General features: G+C 32.9%; 8 protein-coding genes across 8 annotated transcripts; 5 read left to right on the top strand and 3 right to left on the bottom strand.

The window, feature by feature from the left end:
• Positions 1-194: 194 nt before the first annotated feature.
• Positions 195-1,706, top strand: LAS1 (rRNA-processing protein LAS1; the record flags this gene model as incomplete). Its single annotated transcript, XM_004179488.1, has 1 exon — positions 195-1,706. One exon carries the CDS (start codon positions 195-197, stop codon positions 1,704-1,706), a length of 1,512 nt encoding a protein of 503 aa, XP_004179536.1.
• Positions 1,707-2,615: 909 nt separating this feature from the next.
• On the bottom strand, positions 2,616-3,665 carry TFA2 (transcription factor TFIIE subunit TFA2; the record flags this gene model as incomplete). Its single annotated transcript, XM_004179487.1, has 1 exon — positions 2,616-3,665. The coding sequence occupies one exon, from the start codon at positions 3,663-3,665 to the stop codon at positions 2,616-2,618; it is 1,050 nt and encodes a 349-aa protein (XP_004179535.1).
• A 631-nt stretch (positions 3,666-4,296) lies between these two features.
• Positions 4,297-5,511, bottom strand: SMT1 (Smt1p; the record flags this gene model as incomplete). The annotated part of the gene is made up of 1 exon (XM_004179486.1): positions 4,297-5,511. The coding sequence occupies one exon, from the start codon at positions 5,509-5,511 to the stop codon at positions 4,297-4,299; it is 1,215 nt and encodes a 404-aa protein (XP_004179534.1).
• Positions 5,512-7,535: 2,024 nt separating this feature from the next.
• Positions 7,536-8,648, top strand: TBLA0C02020 (uncharacterized protein; the record flags this gene model as incomplete). The annotated part of the gene is made up of 1 exon (XM_004179485.1): positions 7,536-8,648. The coding sequence occupies one exon, from the start codon at positions 7,536-7,538 to the stop codon at positions 8,646-8,648; it is 1,113 nt and encodes a 370-aa protein (XP_004179533.1).
• A 2,533-nt stretch (positions 8,649-11,181) lies between these two features.
• Positions 11,182-16,902, top strand: FAS2 (trifunctional fatty acid synthase subunit FAS2; the record flags this gene model as incomplete). Its single annotated transcript, XM_004179484.1, has 1 exon — positions 11,182-16,902. One exon carries the CDS (start codon positions 11,182-11,184, stop codon positions 16,900-16,902), a length of 5,721 nt encoding a protein of 1,906 aa, XP_004179532.1.
• Positions 16,903-19,700: 2,798 nt separating this feature from the next.
• TBLA0C01990 (C2H2-type zinc finger protein) lies at positions 19,701-20,570 on the top strand (the record flags this gene model as incomplete). The annotated part of the gene is made up of 1 exon (XM_004179483.1): positions 19,701-20,570. The coding sequence occupies one exon, from the start codon at positions 19,701-19,703 to the stop codon at positions 20,568-20,570; it is 870 nt and encodes a 289-aa protein (XP_004179531.1).
• A 2,472-nt stretch (positions 20,571-23,042) lies between these two features.
• TBLA0C01980 (uncharacterized protein) lies at positions 23,043-23,831 on the top strand (the record flags this gene model as incomplete). Its single annotated transcript, XM_004179482.1, has 1 exon — positions 23,043-23,831. The coding sequence occupies one exon, from the start codon at positions 23,043-23,045 to the stop codon at positions 23,829-23,831; it is 789 nt and encodes a 262-aa protein (XP_004179530.1).
• Positions 23,832-24,540: 709 nt separating this feature from the next.
• On the bottom strand, positions 24,541-26,148 carry YMD8 (Ymd8p; the record flags this gene model as incomplete). The annotated part of the gene is made up of 1 exon (XM_004179481.1): positions 24,541-26,148. The coding sequence occupies one exon, from the start codon at positions 26,146-26,148 to the stop codon at positions 24,541-24,543; it is 1,608 nt and encodes a 535-aa protein (XP_004179529.1).
• Between the last annotated feature and the right edge of the window lie 781 nt (positions 26,149-26,929).

The raw sequence follows: 26,929 nt of genomic DNA, 5'->3' as shown, positions 1-26,929 counted from the left end.
TTCTCATCAAAATTTTGGATATAGATAGATTTATACCACCATTCCGAAATTAGAAATTACATTCTTCATTTTCGTCCGTGAATATTTAAAAAAATAAAATATTCGTAATCATAATCTTATTGTCAAAAAAAAAAAATAAAAATAAAAATAAAAAAAGCATTGAAAACCTCATCGCATACAAAAACATCACAAAAATGGTCATTCCTTATATAAGAATCGTCCCCTGGAAAAATGTAAAAGAATTGGATGATTTGAAAAAATGGTTTTATCCTGAAAAATTTAACTCAACCGATGATTCATCTCGTTTAAGAGCTATTGCAAAAGTGAAAAGTTATCATATTAAAGGTTCTCAATATTTACCACATGTCATCGATTCCACTGCTCAATTAACAAATATCATATTACAAGATCAATCGAATCTGCAAGACACTCTATCTATTAGATTATCCTATACAATGGTTCTTATTAGATTTGTCAATGGGCTATTAGATCCCACACAACAATCTCAATTTGCTATCCCATTACATACTTTGGCTAAAAATATCGGGTTAGCATCATGGTTTGTGGATTTAAGACATTCAGGTACTCATGAAAGAGATTTACCTTCATTAGATATGTTACGATTAGCCTCTAAAGATGTATTGAATTGGTTATGGGATCATTATTGGAATGATGATCAATTACAAGATGATGAAGATGTCGATTTGCAAATAGATCATGAAAGATTATTGAAGATTGAAAAATTAGATAAAGTTTTACAATCATGGTTAAATGAAAAATTTTTATTACTAGAAAATTCTTGGATTTGGGAAAATAATAAAAAAACTAATATTATTTCAAGTACAAATTTTGAAATCCAAAAAAATACCACAGGTTCAAAAAGAAAACATGATGAAATTGAATTATCACCTTATGAGGTTATTACCAATTTAATTGAACAAATTGAAAAAATTTGGAAATTTTGTCAAGATAAAAATTTATTCATTGAAAGATGTATCTATAATTATGATCCTTTAATTTTCCAAATCTTTATGATGAAATTAAATAATTTTGATTTCGAATTTATTTCTTGGTTATTAAATTGTTTTAAAAATATTCATCTATTAAATACTAGTGATTCAGATGAAATTTTACAAATGGAAAATCAAGTCTTGATTGATCAAATTAAACTTTTGAAAAAAAAATTCCCCAATTGGCAAATTTTAAAATCAAAATTATTGAAAAAACAATTATCCAAAATTAATATTAAACTTCTGCAAATGGAATGGGAAAATTGGAATCAATTATTAATTAAGAATTCTTCTTATCTAAGTATATGGATCAGTGCTAAATTAATTAAATTAATTGAAATTGAATCATTAAATAATTCCAAAAAAAAGAAAAAGCAAAAGCAAAATTTAAAATTAACTGATCAAGAATTACAAATTGAATTACAAAATTATGTTAAAAATTATTCCAATGTTTATAATGATGGTGAATTTAGAATGTATGATTTGATTTCAATTGATCCACAACTTAAACCACTTTCCACTAATAAAGAAGCTTCAAACAATAAGGAACTTCCAAAGGATAAAAATATCACTAATATATTAGACGATCTAGCTAATCTTAAAAAAAGAATGCTTAACAGACATACAAAAGAAAATTCTCAAGTAATTTGGGAATTACATAAGAATTGGACTCCTAAACCTTTCGGTACTTTATAGATTTTATAGATTTAATAATACAAGATACAAAACAAGATTTTTATACAAATAATATTTCTCTTTTGATCACTCAGACATCCATGGAAGGTCTCTAAAATAGAGCGGTCACCGGCAATACTGTAAGATGGGTTCTAAGCGTATTGCTACCGTGGAAACTGCGAATGTTGGTACATTTTTTCATCATCGTGAACAAAAAAATAATCATTGTATCAAACTTCATTAGAAAATAAAAATTGAATTCAAAAAAAGGCTCAGATACTTGTTGAATGTGCAATCTAATGCACTGGCAAGAAAAGTCTGCTTAAAAAACAGACGTGATAGCACCCATATCGTCATGGTCGAATCGGACTGGGAAAGAAGATCATCGTTATCATCCTGGCCAAATATTATGTATTATAAAATTTCTTTATTCTGGAATTCAAATATTCATTCAATGAAGTTGTTCATCCTTGAACAATTAATAATACAGTCTGAAATTGTTATTGATCTATTTTCTATTGGATTCATTGATACTGGATTGTTACTCTATATCTGAGAAGAAATTATTAATATTGGAATATCAACTCCTTTTATATGTCCCGGATTTTGAAAATTAAAATTTTTCATTTTTTTCTTTTTCTAAAGAAAAAATTTCTAATCAGGGTTTTGAAATGTTGAAAAAAATTAGGGTTTACAAGGAAAAGCGGGATGTCTGAACTATTCTACACATTGATTCCAGTTTACTTTTTATTTATTTTTTCATTAGGTTATCCTAAAATGATTTATATTATATTATTCCCTTATCTATTATAGAATATATATGAAGAAATCTATGGATTAATTAATTAAGGTATATATAATTTGTGATTTATTATTTTTTGTATTTTTTATTTGTAAAAAATGAGTAAATGTGCATTGGTTGACTAGAGATTATACACGATTTGAATAATCTTTTAATATACCAGTCATATGAGTATTTGTAATCTTACCTCTTCTTTGTTTCTTCTTCTTAACTTCAACTGTCTTTGTAGATCTCTTAATTGTGGCAGGATCAACAGATGCAGGTTTCAAACCTAATTCTTGTAATTTTCTTGGTAGTTCTGCAAATTGTGGTAGTTGAACATTCTCCCACATATTGATGAAATCCTCATCAATTCTATGTAAATCCCCACCATTATTATACCAAACATATCTTGGCGTTTTATCTTTTTTGGTTCTTAAAACCAGGATTTTAGAATCCTCTTCTAAACTATTAATTGTTTCATCACATTGTGGCCAACCATCTTTTAATTCTTTACATGATATACCTTTAAAAGTGACTTGTTTTCTTAGTAGATTTAATAATTCTTGTGGTGAATGAACATCATATGTAGAAATATATTTAAAAGAATTTTTTTTGGGATCAAAATGAATTTTTTCCAATTTTTTTAATAAATCAATAATTTTATCATCTTTTTTAATTGAAATATAATCAGTTAATTCATTTAGAAGAACAGGTTTCCCTTTCTTCTGAATATATTCCGTAGCCCATAATAATTTAGATGAATCATGACTCTTGGAAATATTATTTTGTCCTATTTGTAAAGCTTGAGCAGCAATAGAGCCTGGTCTAACTTTTTTAATGGATTCATCATCGTCGTCTTCTTCATCTTCCTCTTCTTCTTCTTCTTCCTCTTCATCTTCATCTTCATTGATCCCATTTTCAGTTTTAATCTTGGATTGACTATCATTTTCTAATGATTGATCTAAATTATTTTTAGAAGTAGAATTTATATTATTTGATTTTTGTTTTTTCTTTGAGGGACTACTTTTATTAGAATTTGGATTTGAAACTTTTTTATTTTTCTTGGGACTTGTATTAGCTGAGGAAGATGTACTATTTAAATTTGAATTAGATCTTTTCAAAGGTATTATTGGGGCAGATTTGACTTTACTTTTGAATGCATTCAAGTTTGCTAACAAAGGGTCATTATTACTCATTTTCTTGTAACTTGTGCTGATATCAATGTGAGTCTCCTCCTAATACAATCAAGTTTGAAGTTCTTTTAATAAACCTGGAGTTTTTTTCTCCTTCTGCTTTTAAAAAATAAAGTTCAAGTTTTGTTAACCCTGATTAAAATGTATTTATTTAATACATTATTTAGCCTATCACCACATTCAATAATGAGGTCAGGTTAATTTGGATTATGGAAGTGCGAGCGGAAATGCGGGCAAAAGGTGACGGGAAAAAAAAAAAAAAAGAAAAAAATATGCATATAAAAAGCAGCTTGAAAAATATTTTATTTGATTTATCAAGACCTTAATGAGAAAAAAGTAATGGCAATTTTGAGTAAATTGAAGAGGGTGGAACTTTTTTTATTATTGAAATCTTTTCTTCTATTTATCATAATTAATGGATGATTATCTTTTCGAAAGAAGAGGTTATTGTTTGTTATTAATTTATTTGTCATGAGATAAAACACCATATAATTTTGTCTCCTGGAGATGAGGTTATATTCCAACTTTTAAAACCATCGCTATTAGAGGTTGCTTCTATCTTCGATAGTTAAGCGATCCATGAAATGGTGATGACCTGAAGTTTGGTACAAATCTAAAATAAATTCTCTGCGTATTAAAGTGAAGTAAATTTCTTGTAGACAGTATTCTTTATCAATTCATAATGTTGAACAATTTTGGATTTTAATTCAAGATAATTTGGAGAGCTGGTCATTAAGATATGTTTGTCATTTTTTTCTAATAAAGTTTTCAGAGAACTAATGAAATGGTAATCATCAATGGCAAATCCATTTGAAACATTGGAATGTAGTTTGTATTTAACTGATAATTTCGAAATATCAGATAATACATGGTTCAGCGGTTGAAATTCAGATGCAAGTTTTAACGTTTCTATAAATAACGATTGATTTTTGGTTAATGATATTGGATCTATTGGTAATGGTAATCGATTTGCAAAAGAATAGAAAGTTTGATATAATAAGATATAATCGGAAGAAGTATTTAAAAAAATTCTTGAATTTGATCCCAGTAGGGACCATAAATTTGCTTTGTTATCCTTATTGAATAATAAGAAATCTCTTAATACCAACCTCTTGAATGCTGGTTCTAAATAAGGATAATAAAATAGCCAATTTTCATGATAATCGTTATAAATCGATAAATCTTTTATACCGTAATAAAATATGATTGATAGTTTTGTAATGATTCTTTTATTTAAATGTGAATCTTTTGAATTTATTAGTTTGATATACGATTGGAAATCTTCCATAGAGATTGATTTATTGTTTAAGATTGATTTTCTAATGAAATTCCAATTGACATTTTCCTTATAAGAAATCAAATGATCTGCTATTGCGTTATTATTTGTATTGGATTTAATAGAAGTTGTCGTATTTGTTGGTACCACGATTTTTTTCAAATTGTTCAACAATTCATTATAATACGAATCGAACCGATGATCTGTCTGTGTATTACGTGTATGATTATTCTTGCCATCCAGGGTATTTGTATTATACAGACTTAAGATGTTTTCAATATGGTTATTGCTAACGTTTGTGTGCTGATAATTATTGTCTGTAGACGTATCCTTTATTGAACCTCGGACCAAATCTGAAAACGAAACAGATTTACTCGAATTCTTGGCTAAATATCTAAGAGTCTCTTGAAGACGTTTATTTTTTTGAGAATCACTTATATCATTAGATTTCGAATTTGTATCCGTGTTAGAATTGATCCTGGAAATCCTTGTGGAGTGTTGTTGTTTACACTTGACTAAATTGAACGTAATATACCTCTTACAACATCTATGCCAAGGATACGTGTATCGCATTAGAATGTGTGTGTGTGTGTGTGACAGAGAGAGAGAGAAAGTTTATATATGTATGTGTATATATGTATATAGGTAATTATCACTATAATCACCATAATTATAGTATATGTATATACATCACTTCCCTTTAAGAATATCTCCAGTTCCATCAGATCACCACATTTTTACAATGTTAACCCTAATTTAACTGCATCACAACCCTCAATACTGCAAAAACCCTACATCATGTGTAAACCCTAATATCATTTGATAACCCTTTCGCACGTGGCTATGTATACCTAATACGGAAATTAGAAATACCAGCCGAAATTGCCATAAAAAGGAAAGTATAGTTCCAGGAGCCATACCCGTCAATGTACCAAACCGGAAATTCAGCGGGCCCGCCAACTGTCATTGGTCCGCGGTACGGTGGTATTGTCCGTCCCGCGGCTCGTCAATAAAAAGCCTCCTCGGTAATAGTCCCCACTTTTTGAAATTTCTTTTTTGGGCACTGAACCTCATTGCCTCTTGCTGGTCAGCAATTGGCCTCATAACTAAAAGAATTACTAGATCAATTTCTAAAGGTGCTGAAATGACCTTGTTTACTAAATTGGCTTAGCCAGCTCAGATAATTTACCTCTTTCTCTCATTTATTTGTGGTTTGGGACGCGTCGTTTTTCGTTTTAACTGCCATTTATCTTTATTTCTATTGTTAATTTTTTATTTTTTTTTTAATTTACCAATGGCTGTGTCATCAACAATCGTCTTGTCCTTATAGTTCTATCAAAACAAACAAATTGGCATTAGGACACACTCGAGGGTTGTTGTTGCGGTATAGCATATAGGTTCAGATTCCATTGAGTGGTGGTGTCCATTAGGTTTCTATTTTTGAACTTTCTTGTGTCTCATCCACGAGTTTCAAGGCTTGTTTTTCGATTTTTTTTCTGTTTTTAACCAATAGAACTAAGTCTCAATTGCTTTGATTCTATTATCTTCTCTGTGTGTGTGCATTTTTAATATTTTCCAATTTTCTACTTTCAAACTTATTTATTCTTATCTTGTTCGTTCTATTTTCTTTCAAACAATTTCAAGTAACTTCGACATACCCAACTTCCAATACCTAAAGCCTGGTCACTTTGCCATAATTCACCAACGGATCCTATACCAAAGTAACCCATACTCTACGTACCCATAAACATACAATACTCTAAGCACGTATAAACATACTCTAGCCTTTCGTTTATATCCGTAAGAGAAAATAGAGTAAAAGAGATAAAAGAAGAAAAACAAGCAAAAAAAATTAAAAAATTAAAAATAAAAAATCAATAAATTGCTAAGACACTATATACCATTCGTACCTATAGGACATTATTTTCTCTCACTCTGTGTTACACGTCAAATAATTACAATTATTATATTCAAATTCACTTTCACGTAAAGACTCAGTTTGTTTGTTTTTTCACATTTCATATTTTTAAGCAAATAAGAAAGAAAAACAGCTCCTGTACCGATCGATTGAAATACTTCATTACTTTTCCTTTTTCAATTTTAAAAATTTCTTTTTTAAATTCAATTTTGATCAACTATTTTTGTTTATTTATTATTTTTATTATTCTGTATATTTTTGAAATTTGATTTTTAATTTTTTTTCCATCTCGTATAAACAACAAACCCACAAAGGAGAAAAATAATAAAAATACGTTAACTTTTAAAAAGATACAATAATAGTAGAAACCAAATATATTTGACAACAGTTCTACGTACACGATAACAGATTAGATAGATCCATTGTAGCAGCACATTTTAGCGAGCTTATACCTATAACTACAACTTATCAATACCTTTCTAATTCTACCGTTACTCGCCAGGACTTATACCTCAAAGAAAAAGAAATAAAAAAAAAATCTAACAAGCATTTCTATCGTTGGGTTTATTGTACTATATTGACCAAACTTTATTTATACATACATTTACACACACTCTTTCTCACACACTTTAATACACACATTTACACATTCATATCTTTTAACTGATACTATTTCAAAATGAGTTTCAATCGTAATAACCCTTATGCTCAAGGGAATCCTTATGAAAATGATGAATATGAACTGGATGACCAAGATTTCAATGCTCCTCCAACCGTCGATAACACTATAAACACAGACAAAGGTGTTATCGAAGATTATAATTCAAATAATCCTTATGCGCATAATAATCATACAAATACAGTTATACAACAACCAGAACATACTTATTCTCCGCCATCAAACAATGATATTAATGATGCATACAAAAATAACGAAACATATACTTCAACTTTATCATATTCTAAAAATCCAGTAACAACAACTACAAATGATCGTAATGATAATGATGATTTTGTAGATTTCATGAGACAAATTAATGATATCAATTCAAATTTAAATGATTATGAAACTATTATAAACCAAATTGATAATTACCATAGATCTTTACTAGCAGAAGTTAATGAAGATGAACAAGATCAATTGAGAAGAGATTTGGATGACTTGACCTCTCAAGCTACAAATTTACAATATCTATTAAAGGACAAGATTAAGAATGTTCAAAGATTAGGTTTGAGAGATTCTTCAAAAGAAGCTCAAGCTGAAAAATCAAGACAAAAATTCTTAAAATTAATTCAAGACTATAGAATCATTGATTCAGATTATAAAGATCAAAATAAAGAACAAGCTATGAGACAATATAAAATTATTCAACCCGATGCTACTGATGAAGAAGTAGAAGCTGCTATTACAGATGCTGGTGGCCAACAAATCTTCTCACAAGCTTTATTAAATGCTAACAGACGTGGTCAAGCTAAATCCACTTTAACTGAAGTTCAAGCAAGACATCAAGAATTGTTACAATTAGAAAAGACTATGGCGGAATTGACCCAATTATTTAATGATATGGAACAATTAGTCATTGAACAACAAGAAAACATCGAAGCTATTGATCAACACGTAGAAAATGCTCAACAAGATTTAGAACAAGGTGTAGGCCATACAAACAAGGCTGTTGTTTCCGCAAGAAAGGCAAGAAAGAATAAGGTGAGATGTTATATCATTATAGCTGCTATTATTCTAGTCATTATTATTGCTTCTGTTGTTCCTTCCGTTGTGGCAACTCAAGTATAATCCCGCATTTTTATTTATTTTCCTCTCTATATGCTTGATTTCAGTCATCGTATACCTTCACTTTTCTTCTTCATCTTCTTCTTCTGTCTTTGTTTTATTCTAACCACAGCTACATTACTTTTTTTATTTCTTCAGCCTCTATTATTCTACTTGCAAAATCAAAAAAAAATAAAAAAATAAAATAAAATAAAATAAAATAAAATAAAACTGAATTGTTTAATTTTATCAAAATTGAATGTTTCTCTGCTTGGGATGTATTATTAATCTATTTTTGAAATCGCAAAAAAATATGAATATACTAGAATGATAGTAAAAGTAAACTAAATTCTAGTGAAGAATTGAAGAGATGGGACAACAGAGGTCGAAGAAGTCAAGAGACAATGTAACATTTGAAAGAAAGTAAAAAATAATTACTTCATCATAATTAATTTCTTTATTTTCCTTTATTTTATATTTTTATTTTCTTTTTATATTTTACTTTACTGTTTTATACTATAACCCTACAATATCATTTATAATTAGTTTTTCTCACCAAAAATAAAAAAAATTCTACATTACTGAAATTCTCATAATATTATTGTGCTACTATTCGCTGTTCAAGATTGTATGTAATATAGTATATACATTTGTATCCCTAAATATTAGTCCCAATTTTACAAACAAATTAAAAAAGTTGAGATGAAAGCTACAGAATAGATATCATTTCAATGTAAATTAGGGTGGAAATAGGGCGACGTTTTTCTTCCAAAATGTAGTTTTTAATTTACTCTAGGGGTAATGAATTAATAATTGTAATCGCAATCACGGTAATTAAAACTATGGTGAACATTTTAATAAAAATATTCTGAATAAATTAAAAGGCTTATTTCTTGATATTTTGGATATTCTGAATAAATAATAAAGCTTAGCATACAAGTAGATTAATAAATAATAGTATAAATATTCGAATCATTATTACTATAATCGAAACAATTAAATACACATTATTCTCAACATCAACTACTCACATGTGTCTAATCTACCTTATTATTATTTAGATTTGTTGTTGTTTATTTCAAACCTGGAATAGCTGAAAACATTTACATCCTAATTCATCTCGTTTTTATACCTCTCCGACATTCAATCTGAAAAAATTTTAATTTTATAAAATTTTTTTTTTTTCGCGTCAATTTTCGTGTCGGAAATTTCCCGGTATGTAAATTTTTTTCAGATTTTAATGGGGGTTTGCAATCGTAAAAATGGAGATATAATTTTGTATTAACGTCATTAAAGTATTTTAACATAAGTTATATTTGTAACTCTTATAGTGTATGCTGTAGGTTATATTAAAAAATTTTCTGGTAAGCAAAATTATATCCTCAAACGTTATTTTCTTATATCTATGGATTGCTATATATTCGGACACGTTTTCTTTACACATATATTTACTACTTTTGTAATTGAAAATAATATCTTTAGAATGAAAGCTAATTTATAATATTTTTACCAATTGTAAATTGATAGGTTTGAATATCTGGTAAAATAAATTAGAAGAATTTAATTATTCATTTTAAACTAGTTAAACTATAGTTTATCGTTATATTAATCACCAATTTTCGTATATTATGTAAATGTTATAGCGCATACTAAGCAGAAGAGCCAGACGACATTTGTAGGGTTAATTGGATGAAAAAAAAATTTTATAGATAACAATGAATTGACTCTTCTTGTCCAAACCGAAATATATAAATTGATAAACGCTTACTCAATATCTATTTTTTGTATTTTATTGATTTTTATATACAATTTATTCTAACTAAATAGGGTGGGAGGTTTCTATACTTATAACAATTTATTAATCAGAATTATTATCTTGAATATGACTAGAAATAACACCATTACAAAAGTTTCTGATAAATTATTAAATAACTTCATTAAATAGATCTTTTTTATTTAGTTTGAGTTTAGTATTTTTTTAATTATCATTAAAAAGGATTCCTTGTTAACACAATATTTTTGTAAACAAAACTTAAAAAAAATCAAAAAGTCAAATTCAAATTATAACCTCCAAATAGAATATTTATTAAAATCAGAAGAGTTATGAATCCATATATTTGTTAACTACAATAAATTGTTACAGTTTTAATAATAAAATTATATCATGTGATATTCATGTGATACATTTTCCCCTATAATCACATTACGCTTTATTTGCCTATTTATTTATTTCCTTGGTAGTTATTTCCGGGCCCACCAAAGTCCAACCGAAAATCGTGTTTTCGGTAAAATGCCTGTAGAACTTTAGTATACCATGGTAAATTTCTTTCAAAGGCTGTAACGGCAACAAATAAAAGAAAGGTGGCACTACAATTTATTTTTCTTATCAACTTTTTTCTCTTCACAATTGATCTTGTAGAAATTAAACAATCAATCATCTTTGTTTTTGATCAAATTGCTTCTATTAAGTTATTAACACTGCTATTTATACCTGGTAGTCATTTTTATTTAAGTATATTCACTATCAATTAACAAGAGTACTATCCAAAAAAAAAAAATGGTTATGAAACCCGAAGTTGAGCAAGAGTTAGCTCATGTGCTATTAACTGAACTGTTATCTTACCAGTTTGCATCTCCTGTTAGATGGATTGAAACTCAAGATGTTTTGTTAAAAGATTTCAACACTGAAAGAGTTGTTGAAATTGGTCCTTCTCCAACCTTAGCTGGTATGGCTCAAAGAACTTTGAAAAACAAATATGAGTCTTATGATGCTGCTTTATCTCTACAAAGACAAATCCTATGTTACAGCAAGGATCCAAAGGAAATCTACTATACCCTAGATGCTGCTGAATTAGCTGCCAAACAAGAAGCAGAAGCTGCTTCTCAAGCTACACCTTCAGCTCCAGCTGCAGCTACTCCGGCAGCTACTCCGGCAGCTACTGCTGCTCCAGCTGCTGCTCCAGCCGCTGCCGCTCCAGCAGGCCCTGTCTCTGAAGTCGCTGATGAACCAATTAAGGCAGGTTTAGTCTTACATGTCTTGGTTGCTCATAAATTGAAGAAATCACTAGAATCTATCTCCATGTCTAAGACAATTAAAGATTTGGTTAATGGTAAATCTACTGTTCAAAATGAAATCTTAGGTGATTTGGGTAAGGAATTTGGTAATACACCAGAAAAACCAGAAGAAACTCCATTAGAAGAATTATCTGAAACATTCCAAGACACTTTCAGTGGTCAATTGGGTAAGCAATCCTCTTCATTAATCTCAAGAATGATTTCATCCAAAATGCCAGGTGGTTTCACTATAACTGTTGCTAGAAAATATTTACAAACACGCTGGGGTTTACCAACTGGTAGACAAGACGGTGTTTTATTAGTTGCTTTAGCAAACGAACCAGCTGCTCGTTTAGGTGCTGAACCAGATGCTAAGTCCTTTTTGGACTCCATGGCTCAAAAATACGCCTCAATTGTTGGCTTAGATTTATCTGCCTCGTCTGCTAGTGCTGGTGCTGGTGCTGGTGCAGCTACTGGTGGTGCCACCATTGATGCTGCAGCTTTTGATGCCTTAACTAAGGATTCAAAAGTTTTGGCTCGTCAACAATTACAAGTCTTGGCTCGTTATTTGAAGATGGACTTGAATAATGGTGAAAGAAAATACTTGAAAGAAAAAGATACCGTTAAAGAGTTACAAGATCAATTAGATATATTGACTGCTGAACTAGGTGACTTTTTTGTCAATGGTGTTACTTCTAGTTTCTCTAGAAAGAAGGCTAGAGTTTTTGATTCTTCATGGAATTGGGCTAAACAATCCCTATTATCATTATATTTCGAAATTATTCATGGTGTCTTGAAAAATGTTGATAGAGAAGTTGTTGCTGAAGCTATCAATATTATGAATAGATCTAATGCCAGTTTGATTAAATTTATGGAATATCACGTCTCAAATACTGATACTTCAAAAGGTGAAAACTACCAATTGGTTAAAACTTTAGGTGAACAATTGATTGAAAATTGTAAACAAGTTATTGATATCGATCCTGTTTATAGAGATATCTCCAAACCAACAGGTCCAAAGACAGTTATTGATAAGAATGGTAATATTCAATATTCTGAAGAACCAAGAGAAAAAGTTAGAAAATTATCACAATACGTCCAAGAAATGGCTCTTGGTGGTCCATTAACAAAGGATACCTCGTCTACTTCCATTAAAGATGATTTAACTCTTGTTTATAACGCTATTAGCCAACAAGCTAACGATCAAGGCTTTTCACCTTCCACTCAAGCGGAATTTGAAAAATTATATGGCGAATTAATGGAATTCTTGAAGAATTCTGCCGAAATTGATGCTTCCGCAAGCACAAAGATTGCTGGTGTTATTGATGATGATTTGGATAAGGATTCTACCAAAGAAGTCGCTTCCTTACCAACTATTTCTAAAATTTCTCAAAATGTTTCATCTACTATTCCAAAGAGCACCGTTCCATTCTTACATTTGAGAAAACAATTACCTTTAGGTGAATGGAAATACGATCGTCAATTATCATCTCTATTTTTGGATGGTTTAGAAAAAGCTGCCTTAAATGGTATTACATTTACTGATAAATATGTATTAATTACCGGTGCTGGTCGTGGTTCAATCGGTTCTGAAGTCTTGCAGGGTTTATTACAAGGTGGTGCCAAGGTTATTGTTACTACATCTCGTTTCTCTAAACAAGTTACTGATTACTATCAATCCCTTTATGCCAAATACGGTGCAAGAGGTTCTACTTTAATGGTTGTTCCTTTCAACCAAGGTTCTAAACAAGATGTCGAAGCCTTAATTGAATACATTTATGATGATGTTAAGAATGGCGGTTTAGGCTGGGATTTGGATGCCATTATCCCATTTGCTGCTATTCCAGAAAATGGTATTGAATTAGAAAATATTGATTCCAAATCTGAATTTGCTCATAGAATCATGTTAACTAACATTTTAAGAATGATGGGTTGTGTTAAGAAACAAAAATCTGCTAGAGGTATTGAAACTAGACCTGCTCAAGTGATCTTACCAATGTCACCAAACCATGGTACTTTTGGTGGTGACGGTATGTATTCTGAATCCAAACTTTCTTTGGAAACTTTATTCAACAAATGGCATTCTGAATCATGGGCTAGTCAATTGACTGTCTGTGGTGCTATTATTGGTTGGACCAGAGGTACTGGTTTGATGAGTGCTAACAATATTATTGCTGAAGGTATTGAAAAAGCAGGTGTTAGAACTTTCTCTCAAAAGGAAATGGCTTTCAATTTATTAGGTTTATTAACACCAGATGTTGTTGATTTATGCCAAAAATCCCCAGTTATGGCTGATTTGAATGGTGGTTTACAATACTTACCTGATTTGAAAGAATTTACTGTTAAATTGCGTCGTGAATTGACTGAAACTTCTGAAGTTAGAAAGGCAGTTTCTATTGAAACTGCTTTGGAACACAAGGCTATCAATGGTGACAAAGCTGATGCTGCTTATACTCAAGTAGAAATTCAACCAAGAGCCAATATTCAAATGAACTTCCCTAAATTAAAACCATATTCTGAAGTTAAGAAGAACGTCTCTAAAGATTTGGAAGGTTTATTAGATTTAGAAAGAGTTATCGTTGTCACTGGTTTCTCTGAAGTTGGTCCATGGGGTAATTCTAGAACTAGATGGGAAATGGAAGCCTTTGGTGAATTTTCCTTGGAAGGTTGTGTTGAAATGGCTTGGATGATGGGTTTAATCAAATACCATAACGGTAACATCAAGGGTAAATTGTATACCGGTTGGGTTGATGCTAAGACTAATCAACCAATCGATGATAAGGCTATTAAGACCAAATATGAAGCTCAAATTTTGGAACACAGTGGTATCAGATTAATTGAACCTGAATTATTTAATGGTTACAACCCTGAAAAGAAAAACATGATTCAAGAAATCATTGTGGAAGAAGATTTAGAACCTTTTGAAACATCTAAGGAAACTGCTGAACAATTTAAACTTGAACATGGTGATAAAGTTGATGTCTTTGAAATTGCTGAGACTGGTGAATTTTCTGTTAAATTATTAAAGGGTGCTACTTTATACATTCCAAAGGCTTTAAGATTCGATCGTTTGGTTGCAGGTCAAATTCCAACTGGTTGGAATGCCAAGACCTATGGTATTTCTGATGATATTATTTCTCAAGTGGATCCAATTACCTTATTTGTTTTGGTGACAGTAGTGGAAACTTTTATTTCATCTGGTATTACTGATCCATATGAAATGTATAAATATGTTCATGTTTCAGAAGTTGGTAATTGTTCTGGTTCTGGTATGGGTGGTGTTTCTGCCCTACGTGGTATGTTTAAAGATAGATACCAAGATCAACCTGTTCAAAATGATATCTTACAAGAATCTTTTATTAATACCATGTCAGCTTGGGTTAATATGTTATTAATTTCATCAAGTGGTCCAATCAAGACTCCAGTTGGTGCATGTGCCACTTCTGTGGAATCTCTTGATATTGGTGTGGAAACTATTTTGAGTGGTAAAGCTAAGATTTGTATTGTTGGTGGTTATGATGATTTCCAAGAAGAAGGTTCATATGAATTTGCCAATATGAAAGCCACTTCCAATACTTTGGAAGAATTTGAAAAAGGTCGTACACCAGCTGAAATGTCTAGACCAGCCACCACGTCTCGTAATGGGTTTATGGAATCTCAAGGTGCAGGTCTTCAAATCATAATGCCTGCGGAATTAGCTTTACAAATGGGTGTTCCAATTTATGGTGTTGTTGGTATGACTGCTACTGCAACTGATAAGACTGGTAGATCAGTTCCAGCTCCAGGTAAAGGTATTTTGACTACTGCTAGAGAATACCATGGGGATTTGAAATTTGGTAACCGTATCATGGATATTTCATACCGTAAGAAACAAGTGTTGCGTAGACAACGCTCTATTGAAGAATGGATGAGTGAGGAATTAATGGAATTACAAGAAGAAAGTAAAACAATTGAAGATCCAGTGGAAAGAGTTGAATTTATCAAGGAAAGAACTGAATTAATCAAGAAGGAAGGTGATAAAGAATTGAGAGTTGCTCAAAACCAATGGGGTAATGAATTCTTTAAAGGTGACAAGAGAATTGCACCTATCCGTGGTGCCTTGGCTGCATTTGATTTAACTATTGATGATATTGGTGTTGCATCTTTCCATGGTACTTCAACAGATGCTAATGATAAGAATGAAAGTGCTACAATTAACAGTATGATGAAACATCTTGGTAGATCTGAAGGTAACCCAGTTATTGGTGTTTTCCAAAAATACTTGACTGGTCACCCCAAGGGTGCAGCTGGTTCTTGGATGTTGAATGGTGCGTTACAAATCTTGAACAGTGGTATTGTCCCTGGTAACAAGAATGCTGATAATATCGACAAGATCTTGGAACAATTTGAATATGTTTTATTCCCAAGTAAATCGATGTTGAGTGATGGTATTAAAGCTGTCAGTGTTACATCTTTTGGGTTTGGTCAAAAAGGTGCTCAAGCTATTGTTATCCATCCGGATTATGTTCTTGGTGCTATTAATGAAGAAAGATACAATGATTATTGTAAGAGAGTGGAAATTAGAGAAAGGCAAGCGTATCAATTTTTCCATCATGGTATGTTGTATAATAAATTATTTATTAGCAAGGAACATGCACCATACAGTGATGAATTGGAACAAGATGTTTATTTGGACCCTACTGTACGTGTTGTGGAGGCCACTAAGAAGGAAAAGATTGATAATACTTTGATTTTCCAAAAGAAGGACATCCAGGCACGTGGAAACTATTTTGGCAGTGGTGAAGGAAATGGAGTAAGAACCATGTTGGAAGGTATTTTAGGTAACGAGGAAGGAGACAAAAAGAAGGCCTTACATAATGTCGGGATAGATGTTGAATTGTTGAATGGTATCAACATTACCAATGAGACATTTATTGAACGTAATTATACTGCGAAGGAAATTTCTTATTGTGAAAATGTCAGTAGTGACAAACGAAGTTCGTACACAGGAATCTGGTGTGCCAAAGAGGCTGTTTTCAAATCATTAGGTGTTATGAGTCGTGGGGGTGGTGCTGCGATGAAAGATATTGAAATTGTTCGTGAGGGACAAGGCAAGGGACCTGAAGTTGTGTTGCATGGAAAAGCCAAGATTGCAGCTGAGAAGGCTGGTGTTAAGCAAGTGAAGGTATCTATATCTCACGACGATGTTCAAGCGGTGGCTGTTGCAGTGAGCGAGGGCAATTAGAGGATTGCGTGTGGTAAGTAGGTAAGTAAATAGATATTTTTGTTTCCTATAAATCAAGTTGTTTTTTTTTTATTTAGAAAAGTAAAAGAGATTTTTGAGTCGTTGCCTAGAGGTGAATCTTATTTTTAGAAAGCTACGGGAGGGAAGATTGAGTTACGTAGGCAAGAAATATGTAAACGCCACTCTGTATATTGACACTTTGTTATAAAGGAAAGAAATGTAACTGCCAGTGCAAATGCAAAGGCAATGGGAGAACCGATAACACATGGGATAAAAATGCTGGGTTTGCAAACAATGAGAAGTTTAAATAAACAACACGATAAAGTGCAGTTCGGAAGTGGATACTTTTAAGGGATATATATATGAAACGGGCTGGGAATCTTGCACAATAGAGGAGCCAATAAGGTATTGTTGACGATACGAAAAAGGGCGAGTCGAGAGTCGAAAGATGTGTTGTACATATTTGAATGACAGATGAGTACAACGTGCCTTCGGTAGGGCCATGCTGGGACGCAGTTACGCAGTTGCGCAGTTGCGCAGGAGAATGTATTATGTCGTGTAAATTCCATTTGTGGCGCGGAATGGAACACCATAGACACAGCAGCTGTGTGTGGCAAAAAGACGCAGTGGGAAAAAACAACAATGAAACCTGAAACACAAAGCAAAGTTAAATTATGAAGTTAAAATAAATCATCCCAGTATGTGTCGTTTAGGATCTACGTTGCTTTGTGAATTTTTACGGATTGGTACATTTGACAATTAGCGCATTTGCTGCAAACAGGATGACTTTGGATTCATGCGTGGATTCATGCGTGGATTCATTTGCAGATTCATTTGCAGATTCATTTGCAGATTCATTCGCAGATTCATTCGCAGATTCATTCGCAGATGCTTAGGCCGACTCGGAAAAACCTGGGAAAGAAGGAGATATTGGGCGGTGTCCGGAAAGGGGAACGGCCAGGAAAACACACCCTATAGGGAAAGGAATCCACACGCTACGCAAAATACGCAGTTTGGACTGCGAGATATGAGATATTGGGATATGAGATTTGAGATTCGAGATTTGAGATCCAATTGGATCTAGCAAAAGATTCGAACTTGGAACGTCGAGGCGGCCAGAGATATTGCCGCATTGGCCGACTCGCGGCGTCCCGTTCGGGAAGCAGCAACGCAGGCGGTGCGGCCTGTTCTGGGGGTGTTGCCAGGATCGGAAGAGATCTCGCCTGGTCTCCCGGGGCAATGTGTGTTGCTGTTTTGGGCAGCAGGAGCGATCGGTGCGGAGAGTTGTGGGCGTCAGGGCAGAGCCAATGGCAGAGCCAATGGCAGAGCCAATGGCAAGCGCAACGCAGTAGCAACTGCTACTGCGTTTGCACTAACACCACACCACACCACACCACACGTGACAGCCGCCAAGCCTGCCCGAAACAGAATTAGACAGCACTCGGTTCTACTATTTCTGGCAATAGAGTAATCTGCCAATTCCACATTCCGAGGCCCAAACAGGCCTGCATGGTATTTTGCAGCAACAAGGCCCAGGCCAAACCAAAACGCTACTGCACCGTAAGATTTCCTGTTTCACGTGGGAGCCCACATTCGCCCCACACCGCACGGTTCTTTTTCCACTCTACATAGCACTGCATAGTGTCATGGAAAAAGAAAGCATGCTCACGCTCACGCTCACTCTAGCTGCAACACATAGGCACGATTGTTGGCGCCCGTTTTGGGACGAGTCGTGTTTCTCCGGGATCTGGGCTCAGATTCGGGCAGTGCGCCGCTCTCTGTGCGCCTCAGTTGCCCCGGCAGGCGTGACTGCGATTGTACCTGTGCTGCGGGGCAGTCTGGGCGGGGGTCGTTCTGCGCTGCTACCCGATCCGGCTACCAGCACCCTCCGCCATGTTCTGTGCAACTTCTCTGAGCAGTTGTTCCGAGGAATGTCTCTGCGCCGCAAACGGAAACAGGGACATTCCGGTGCTCGAAGACATTCCATTGCAATTGGACATTTCACTGTATCTCGGCCCCTCCCCAAATACGGCACTGTGCTGGGCGCAACCTAACCCCCCCCCCCGTACCGTTACGCCTAACAAGTAACTCTCTCGCACGCGACGTCGTCCTACCGTTCCGTTTCGTCCTTCGTCCTTCGTCCTTTCGTCCTTTCGTCTTTCTTTTTTCTTTTTCTTGCTCTTTTTTTCTTTTTCTTTTTTTTTCACTTTCACTTTCACTCTGGCTCTGGCCTCCTGTCTGGGAAACCAAGACACGCCTAACCCTTTCTCCTTTATCTGATCGGTGTGTTGTGCACACTCTTCTGGACAAAGGCAACCGGTACTCTACACTCTAATGCTCTAGCATATTTTAGTACTCTTTTAGTATATTTAGTATATCTCTATTGCATCTGAGCACATATCTCAGCACATATCTAAGCACATATCTCAGCACATATCTATGCGTTATGTGCATGCGTATATGCGTGTGTATATTTTTAGTTGGGCAGTGTTCCCAAAGCTATTTTTATATATGACCCAAGAATTTCTTGATATACCCAGGCAAACAGCGATAGATATATATACACAACCTTCTTCCAAAGATATGTTTCGAATCTGCGTAATCTTGATTCCGAATAATCTTGATTCTCTCTAATCTTAATTCTTTTTTAGTACTCCAAGACCTTTCTACATTTTGCTCATTCATTTAATCCCAGCCCCAATTGCATCTTACATCTTTGCATCTTTTTTTTTTTCCCATTCATTCATTCATTTATACATTCCCACTCCCACTCCCACTCCACTCGCTGTCCCTCGCTTATGCATTCTAAATCCCCCACTCAAATCATCACAAAGAAAAGATCCTCGACCAAGAGAACCTACCGTTGCACAGGCTTCGAAGGTTGCGACGTCGTCTTCACTCGTGCCGAACATCTCACTCGCCATCGCAGGAAACACACCGGTGAAAAGCCTTACAAATGTCTCATTTGCAACAAGAATTTCAGTAGAGTAGACAACTTAAAACAACATACCGATTGTGTTCATTCTGCAAACAAGAAAAATAAGAACGAAATCAAGAGAAGACGCCGTAGGGCCGCTACCACTGCCTCTGCCGCTACCACTGCCTCTGCCTCGGCCCCATCACCATCCCCAACTTCCATGTCCATCCCTCAAACGATACAAATACCTCAACCCACCGTCACAACTCCTCCCACAGCCTCTCTGATCCCTACACCCGTCTCGACTTCTCAACCAAACTTCTCTTTCCCCAAACAATTACAGTTCAAGATCCCTGATAAATTACCTCCTTTGCAATTGCCCACTCCAACATCCATATCTCCATCCCAGAAATGGTGGAACGATACTTCCTCAAACTATATAACAACAAACTCGACTTCTTCACTCTACCACACAAATCTCAATTCCCATTCTTTAAACTATACAACTTCGTTGACACCTGTAAATAGCAGACCTACCAGTATAGTTCAACCCACTTTACAACAACCCACTTTACAACAACCCACTTTACAACAACCTCTATCCACCACCACCTCCTCCTCCATGGCAACCCGCCAAATCCCTACAAGTTCAAGAATGATGTTGAGTTCAGAACCGATTACTCCTTCAAGATCAAGTGACAATACAAAGGAAAGAGCATCGAGATTGAAAGTGGCTTTTTTACTCACATGATTGTTTGCACTTGCACTGGCACTTGCACTGGCATTTGCACTGGCACTGGCACTGGCACTCACCCACCCGCATTCACACTCGCACTTCACATACACCACTCTATACTATTATAGTTTTGTAATTTTTTCCCATAATTCTAAATATTTACACATATTTATCATTTTTACAAATTTAGATATCATTTACACTCCCCTATTTACATATTTTATAAATAATAACAGAAATTAGAAAAAAAGAAACTTGCTTGTTTTCTCGGATGTGTTACCATTTCGAAACATTGAATGACGTATATCAGATTCTATCGTCGCGAATGTTTCATTGCATTTGCATTTGCATTTGCATTTGCATTTGCTTTTCACTTTTACATTCGCTCTCGCCTTTGCTTTTGCATCTCGCTCGCGCTTAGTATTGAAATTTTCCTGAACCGGGAAAGGGGAAAGCCCGCTTGATTAAATAAGAAACACATCGCCATTTAGGGGAAAAATCGGGACATCGCAATCCCGATTTACTCCTACGGATTTATGCGGTTATGTTTTACCCCTTTTTTTTTTTTTTATTTTTTTTAACTTTTTTTCCTTTTTGCTTTTCTTTTTCTGGTGGCTCCCTACATTCTATTGTGATTCCATAGATGAAACTTAAAACTTTAATCATAAAGGGATATCGAATGAGATGTTTATACGGATTGCAATTTGCATTACGATTGGCATTACGATTGGCATTACGATTGACATTACGATTGACATTGCCATTTGCATTGCCATTTGCATTGCCAATTGCATTGCCAATTGCATTGCAACATAACAGAGTGGTAATACAAAAACCCAAGATGTAACATAACAGAGTGGAGAAAGGACAATTCCCTTAGACATATGTTTTGATCAAAGTATGGAATGCGACAGTGCAGCAACCGTAACCGCATCATTCAAGATTCGTTATACGAACGGAATTCACAACTGTATCACGAGGGATGCAACATTGTATGCATACAACCGTAAATAAAGAACAGAGTAATGGTTATCAAAAGATGGACAAATCTTTGTTTGTATCAGTGCTTGCAATTAGCGATCACAAACAAGCCAAGGATCATGACAGAGTAAATGATTACCAATCGATATTTGCCAAGCATACACTATTGATGTAAACAAACTAACCCAGCAAGTTTATTTGTGAAAAAAGACAAGACATCAAGTTTATAAAATATTCAGTTTTTCAATGTATTCTTCTTTTATCAATAGACTTTTTCAAATCATCATCACCATCTCGGCTATAATTTCCGATTGCAAAAGCAACACGCCAACCCTAACAGCGATGCCCTAACCTAGCCCTAGCCCAGCCCAGCCCTAGCCCAAACTTGCCAACCCTAATTCTCGTGGGTCACAAATTATGTCCCGTGAAACCTCAAAATTAAATCGAAAATTTATTGCGCCACAAAATTGTGCCACCCGCACGCACGCGGTGTCACCCGCCAAATTTTTTCAACTTTCGGCCTTCTAGAAACAACCAGAAAATATCTTTTTGGGTCATTTTACTTGGTTAATTTTAGAAACTCTCAACAACCAATTAGGGATCGAATAAATTAATTTCCGTTTTTCATGGTAATCAATCTTTAAATTTATCAATTTACAATATGCAAATATGCAATAACCTAGTGCAAGCACAAAAATTGTACAATTTCTTTACCGGTGTGGCTCCTCATTGGTCCATCTCCATTGCAAAAGTAAGCCCACCACCCACTCAATCTTTTTTTGTTTGACTCAACAATAATGACGACAACCAAGGCAAAACCACGACTCCACTTAAACCCCTATTATCTTCACTATTATTTTCTGGGCCAGCATGGCATACCCAGCAACTCTATTCTTATACCCCATCCCTATGCCCATGCTCATGCTCATGCTCAAGTTCATGCTCGTACCCAAATAATTTAATCATCATAGACCTTGAAAACCTTGTTTTAAATTTCTTATAAAATATAATCGAATTTAAACTATTATTTTTTCCATTAGGTAAAAAGAAAAAAAAAGTTTCATTATTCAATTGATAGTCATCATATGCTTTTTTTTTTCTCTTGTTTCTTTTTCCTCTCTGTCAGAAAATTTCGTCATTTCTTATTCCATCCCTAACAAGACCGATAACGAACGAACTTAAAAATATTAAAAAAAGAAAAAACACACACACATTTTCCATACTCCTGACTGGAAACACAAATATTCAAATACTTTTTAAAATATTAAACTTTAACGAAATAAAAGAAAATTCTTTACATTTCACCTACCTGCAACACACACACACACACACACACACACACACACACGCCCTTTGCTTTTCGATTCTTTTCATTGCATTTTCTAAGGCCCAGAACAACTGAAAACGTATAAACGACTATATTCATATTAACTGCTCCACCCTTTTTTTATGATCCATTAATATAAGACCATTCAACGATAAAATAAATAAAAAAAAATACTCATAATGATATATCAACAAAGACACTATAGTAACAACAATAGTCACTATAATAACAACTATAACTCGCAATACTCCCCAGCGTTGAGACATTCATCGTTGAATACCACTGGCCAGAATACCATTCCATCCGCTACTGCTGCTGTTTCTTCTTTTAACAATCAAAACTCTGGCTACTCATCGGTATACTATAACAGCAACAACAACAACAACAATACCCGTAGCAATAGTCATAATTATAACAACAACAATTCTGGCTATTATAACAAAAACAACTACAATAACGTCTTCCATCCAAATACAATCCCAATCACATCTGCTTCCCCCATCTCTACTTCATCTTCGAACCCATACTCCATGTCTTTGAACTCCTCATCTGATACAAGTTCAAACCCAAACTCTACTTCAAATTCTCCAGTATTTTCCAAATTCTTGCGTAATGAACAATTCCCTATTGATAATCAAATCAATTCCGAAGATTTGTTATGCTCTTCAAACACTTGTAACAATAATAATGGCATGACTTCCATTAGAGACAAAAACGATCTTTCCAGATCTTTTGAAGATGATCTATTCTATTGTCCAAGATCTTTGTTGAACAACCAAGAATTAGCCAAATGCCAAAAAATAGATTATTTGTTTGCTGCTAATTCTAATTCCAGTTCTAGTTTGCATATTCATTCCTCAGGATCACCACCAACAAACAAGTTTGTAAATACTTCTTCAAGTACCTGTAACAATAAAAATAAGTATAATCCCTACTTATCTCAAAGTTTTAACCCAAACAAATTCTAACTTATCATTTTTTTTTCCATATTAAATTCACAACCCAAACCTTATTAATTGCTTTCATAAACGCTATTCCTATTAACGCCATTCCTATACGTATCTTTTTTTAACCGCCATCCCTATAATTTATTTTTTTTTTATTATTTTCTGTTTCGCGTTTTAACATTCTCATATCATATCATACCCTTCCTGTTCCATCCATTCCGTATTTCCTTTTCATTCATATTTCTATTATTCATTTCCATTTTTGATCATATTATTTTGTTACCATAATTATTACTATTATTATTATTATTATTTTTATTATTTTACATTACTTTATATTATTTTATATTATTTTATTTCTGTTTATTTTATCTTTTTTTAACGCCATCATATTTCACATTTGTCATATTTCATTTGGTTTTGGTTTAATTTTCCTCTTTATCTTTTTATTTTTATTTTTAACTTTATATCATTATTATTATTTTTAACTACTACATTCGATGACTTTTCAAATAGATTAATTTCAATTTATCTATTAATCAATCTTCCCCCTCCCACTAAATTAACATATTTTATGCATCTACATACATTTATATAAAAAACAAAAAATATAATATTAAAAAAAAAAAGAACTTTATCATTATTTTTAAAATCATATAGAGTATGTTAATAATGTATTATTATGCTGTATGTATGAAGACATACATATATACATATATATATAAAACGTTTAAGTTTCTAATCTTTGTCCAATGGAATTCACTTCATTATCAAACAATTCATTATCGCTTAAAGTTTGTAAATGAATATCCCAATTTGTAGATCTATTTGAATCTGGTGAATTATTACTATTCAAATGCGAATTGTTATGTTTAGATGCAATTTTATTACCAGACATTCTACCACTATGATTTGGACTCATATTTATACCATATCTATTTTGTTCTTCCACAATTAATTCAGGTTCTCTATCATCTAATCCTTGATTTTCTTGTGGAATAATTGTCGAATTAATATATTTATCATCTTTTTTATCCGTCACATATCTAAAATAATTATAATAAACAACATCACTTAATATAATAAATATACCCATCCAATTTTGCCAACCTTTAATTTTTTCATGTAAAAGTATCATACTGAAAATAATAGTTAATACTTCTTTAGCAACACCTGCAATGGATAGTGTTAATACTTTAGAGATTTGTAATATACCAAATTCACATAATGTCATGAAAAATACTTGAATCCCAGGTAGGATTAATAAAATAATACCTTTAAAGATTGAAAAAAAGGTATGATCTTCCTCTATGGTATTTTTAAATAAATTAGAATGGAAAATATGGGGGAATGGTGATTCAATTATTAATGACGTGACTAATAAAATTGAAAACATATATGGTCCCAATTCATTAATTGTATAAATTGGATGTTTTTTCTTTGGTAATTCTTCATTTGCCGCATTTAGTGGGGTGATAGTAATAGTATTAGAATTGGATTTTGATGATACACCACTGCTACTATTGGTATTATTATTATTATTATTTTTTGTTATTGTTGACATACTGAATTTATCATTATCTTTAATGGATTCTGATATTTCATTATGACCATGTTCAAGATAAGCATTTTCATCCATTAATGAATGTTGACTAATTTCTCTTGTATGCACTGGGTGAGAATCAATTTCGGACCTTGAATCAACAGGTACAGAAGAATATTGTAAATTCATTGAACCTTTACGTAAAATTAATTGAGTATATACCCATCTTAAACCAGATAGACAACTACTAATCAATACTAGAACCACACCAATAATTATATGTGACTGTGAGTTGGTATCTGTAGTTTGTGAAGAAGAATTTTGAGATGGTGAATAAAACATTAAACCAACTCCAAAGATCATCCCCATAATAATTGTTACCAAGTTCCAATGGAAAACTTCTAATTTAAATAAACATCCAAACAGTAGAACAAATGCAATACTAGAAGATTTGACTACTGTATAAATTGTTAATGGTATAAATTTAAATGAAACATTTGAAAAACCAATATCACCTGCTGTAGCAATAGCTGTTGGAATAATAAATTTTAAAATATATTTCAAATAATTTTTAGGATGCTTGATATATTTTTCATTAGTGTAATAATATTTTCTCCATCGTATATATATAAATGATAAAATCCATAGAGTTAATTGATGAAAGGATGTGATCAATATTGGGTACGGTATTTTCAACCCTTTAGTTGGATCAAACATCCATTTGTTATATAATGACAATGAAATTGAACAAACATACCAACCAGCAATAAATATTGCTAATTGATTTGTTGACATGATGATTTGTTATTGACTTTATGAAACACAAGTGATGGATACAGGAGAGGGACAAATAAGTATCCTAAAATTAAAAAAAAAATTGTTTATAGAGATGCCGTTTGATTTAGTAAATAATAGTTTGAGATTTGCCAAAGACAAAGGTTTGGTAGGAACTTTATTGTATATATCTCTTGAAAAAACGATCTGCAATGAAAATACTAGAGATACAAATAATAATTTAGTAATTAGTTAGTTAGTTTTGTTTTCTTATAAAATACTAAAACAATTAATGAGATGGACTAATAATAATCAAGCTGACTCGAATTTACTTGATACGAAAGAGTATCCAATTAAGGTATCTACCTCTTCTGTTTATTATTAGAATAACTAAAATGAGATTTGCCACCGCACAATAAAGTAAGAAAAAGAAATAATACTGTACAATTGATATTAGTATTATACCACTTAGCTCTTGACTAATTAATGTATGGTAAAACTGAAAAAAAAAAAGCAATCGAGACTTTTCAAGTTCTGAAACAAACCCAATAATTAATTACAAGAATAAATAGTAAAAGCTACATAATAAAGAAAAAATGTTTATATACAAGTATTTCATTGTTGATATGATTATATGATGTGACTTTCAATTGATCTTATTAGACATCTAAGGGATTTACAACTTCTGAATCCAAATTATATTGCTCATTGCATTTACTACGCTTAACATTTAGAACCCGATTCATCAAAATTTTCAAATTTCAAGATATCTAGGTCAATTTACAGTTCAGTAGTGGAATAC

The sequence above is a fragment of the Henningerozyma blattae genome, chromosome 3, assembly GCF_000315915.1.
Source record: "Henningerozyma blattae CBS 6284 chromosome 3, complete genome".
Taxonomy (NCBI): Eukaryota; Fungi; Ascomycota; class Saccharomycetes; order Saccharomycetales; family Saccharomycetaceae; genus Henningerozyma; species Henningerozyma blattae.
Note: the sequence above shows the minus strand (reverse complement) of the source record. Positions and strands in the feature narration are given on the sequence as shown.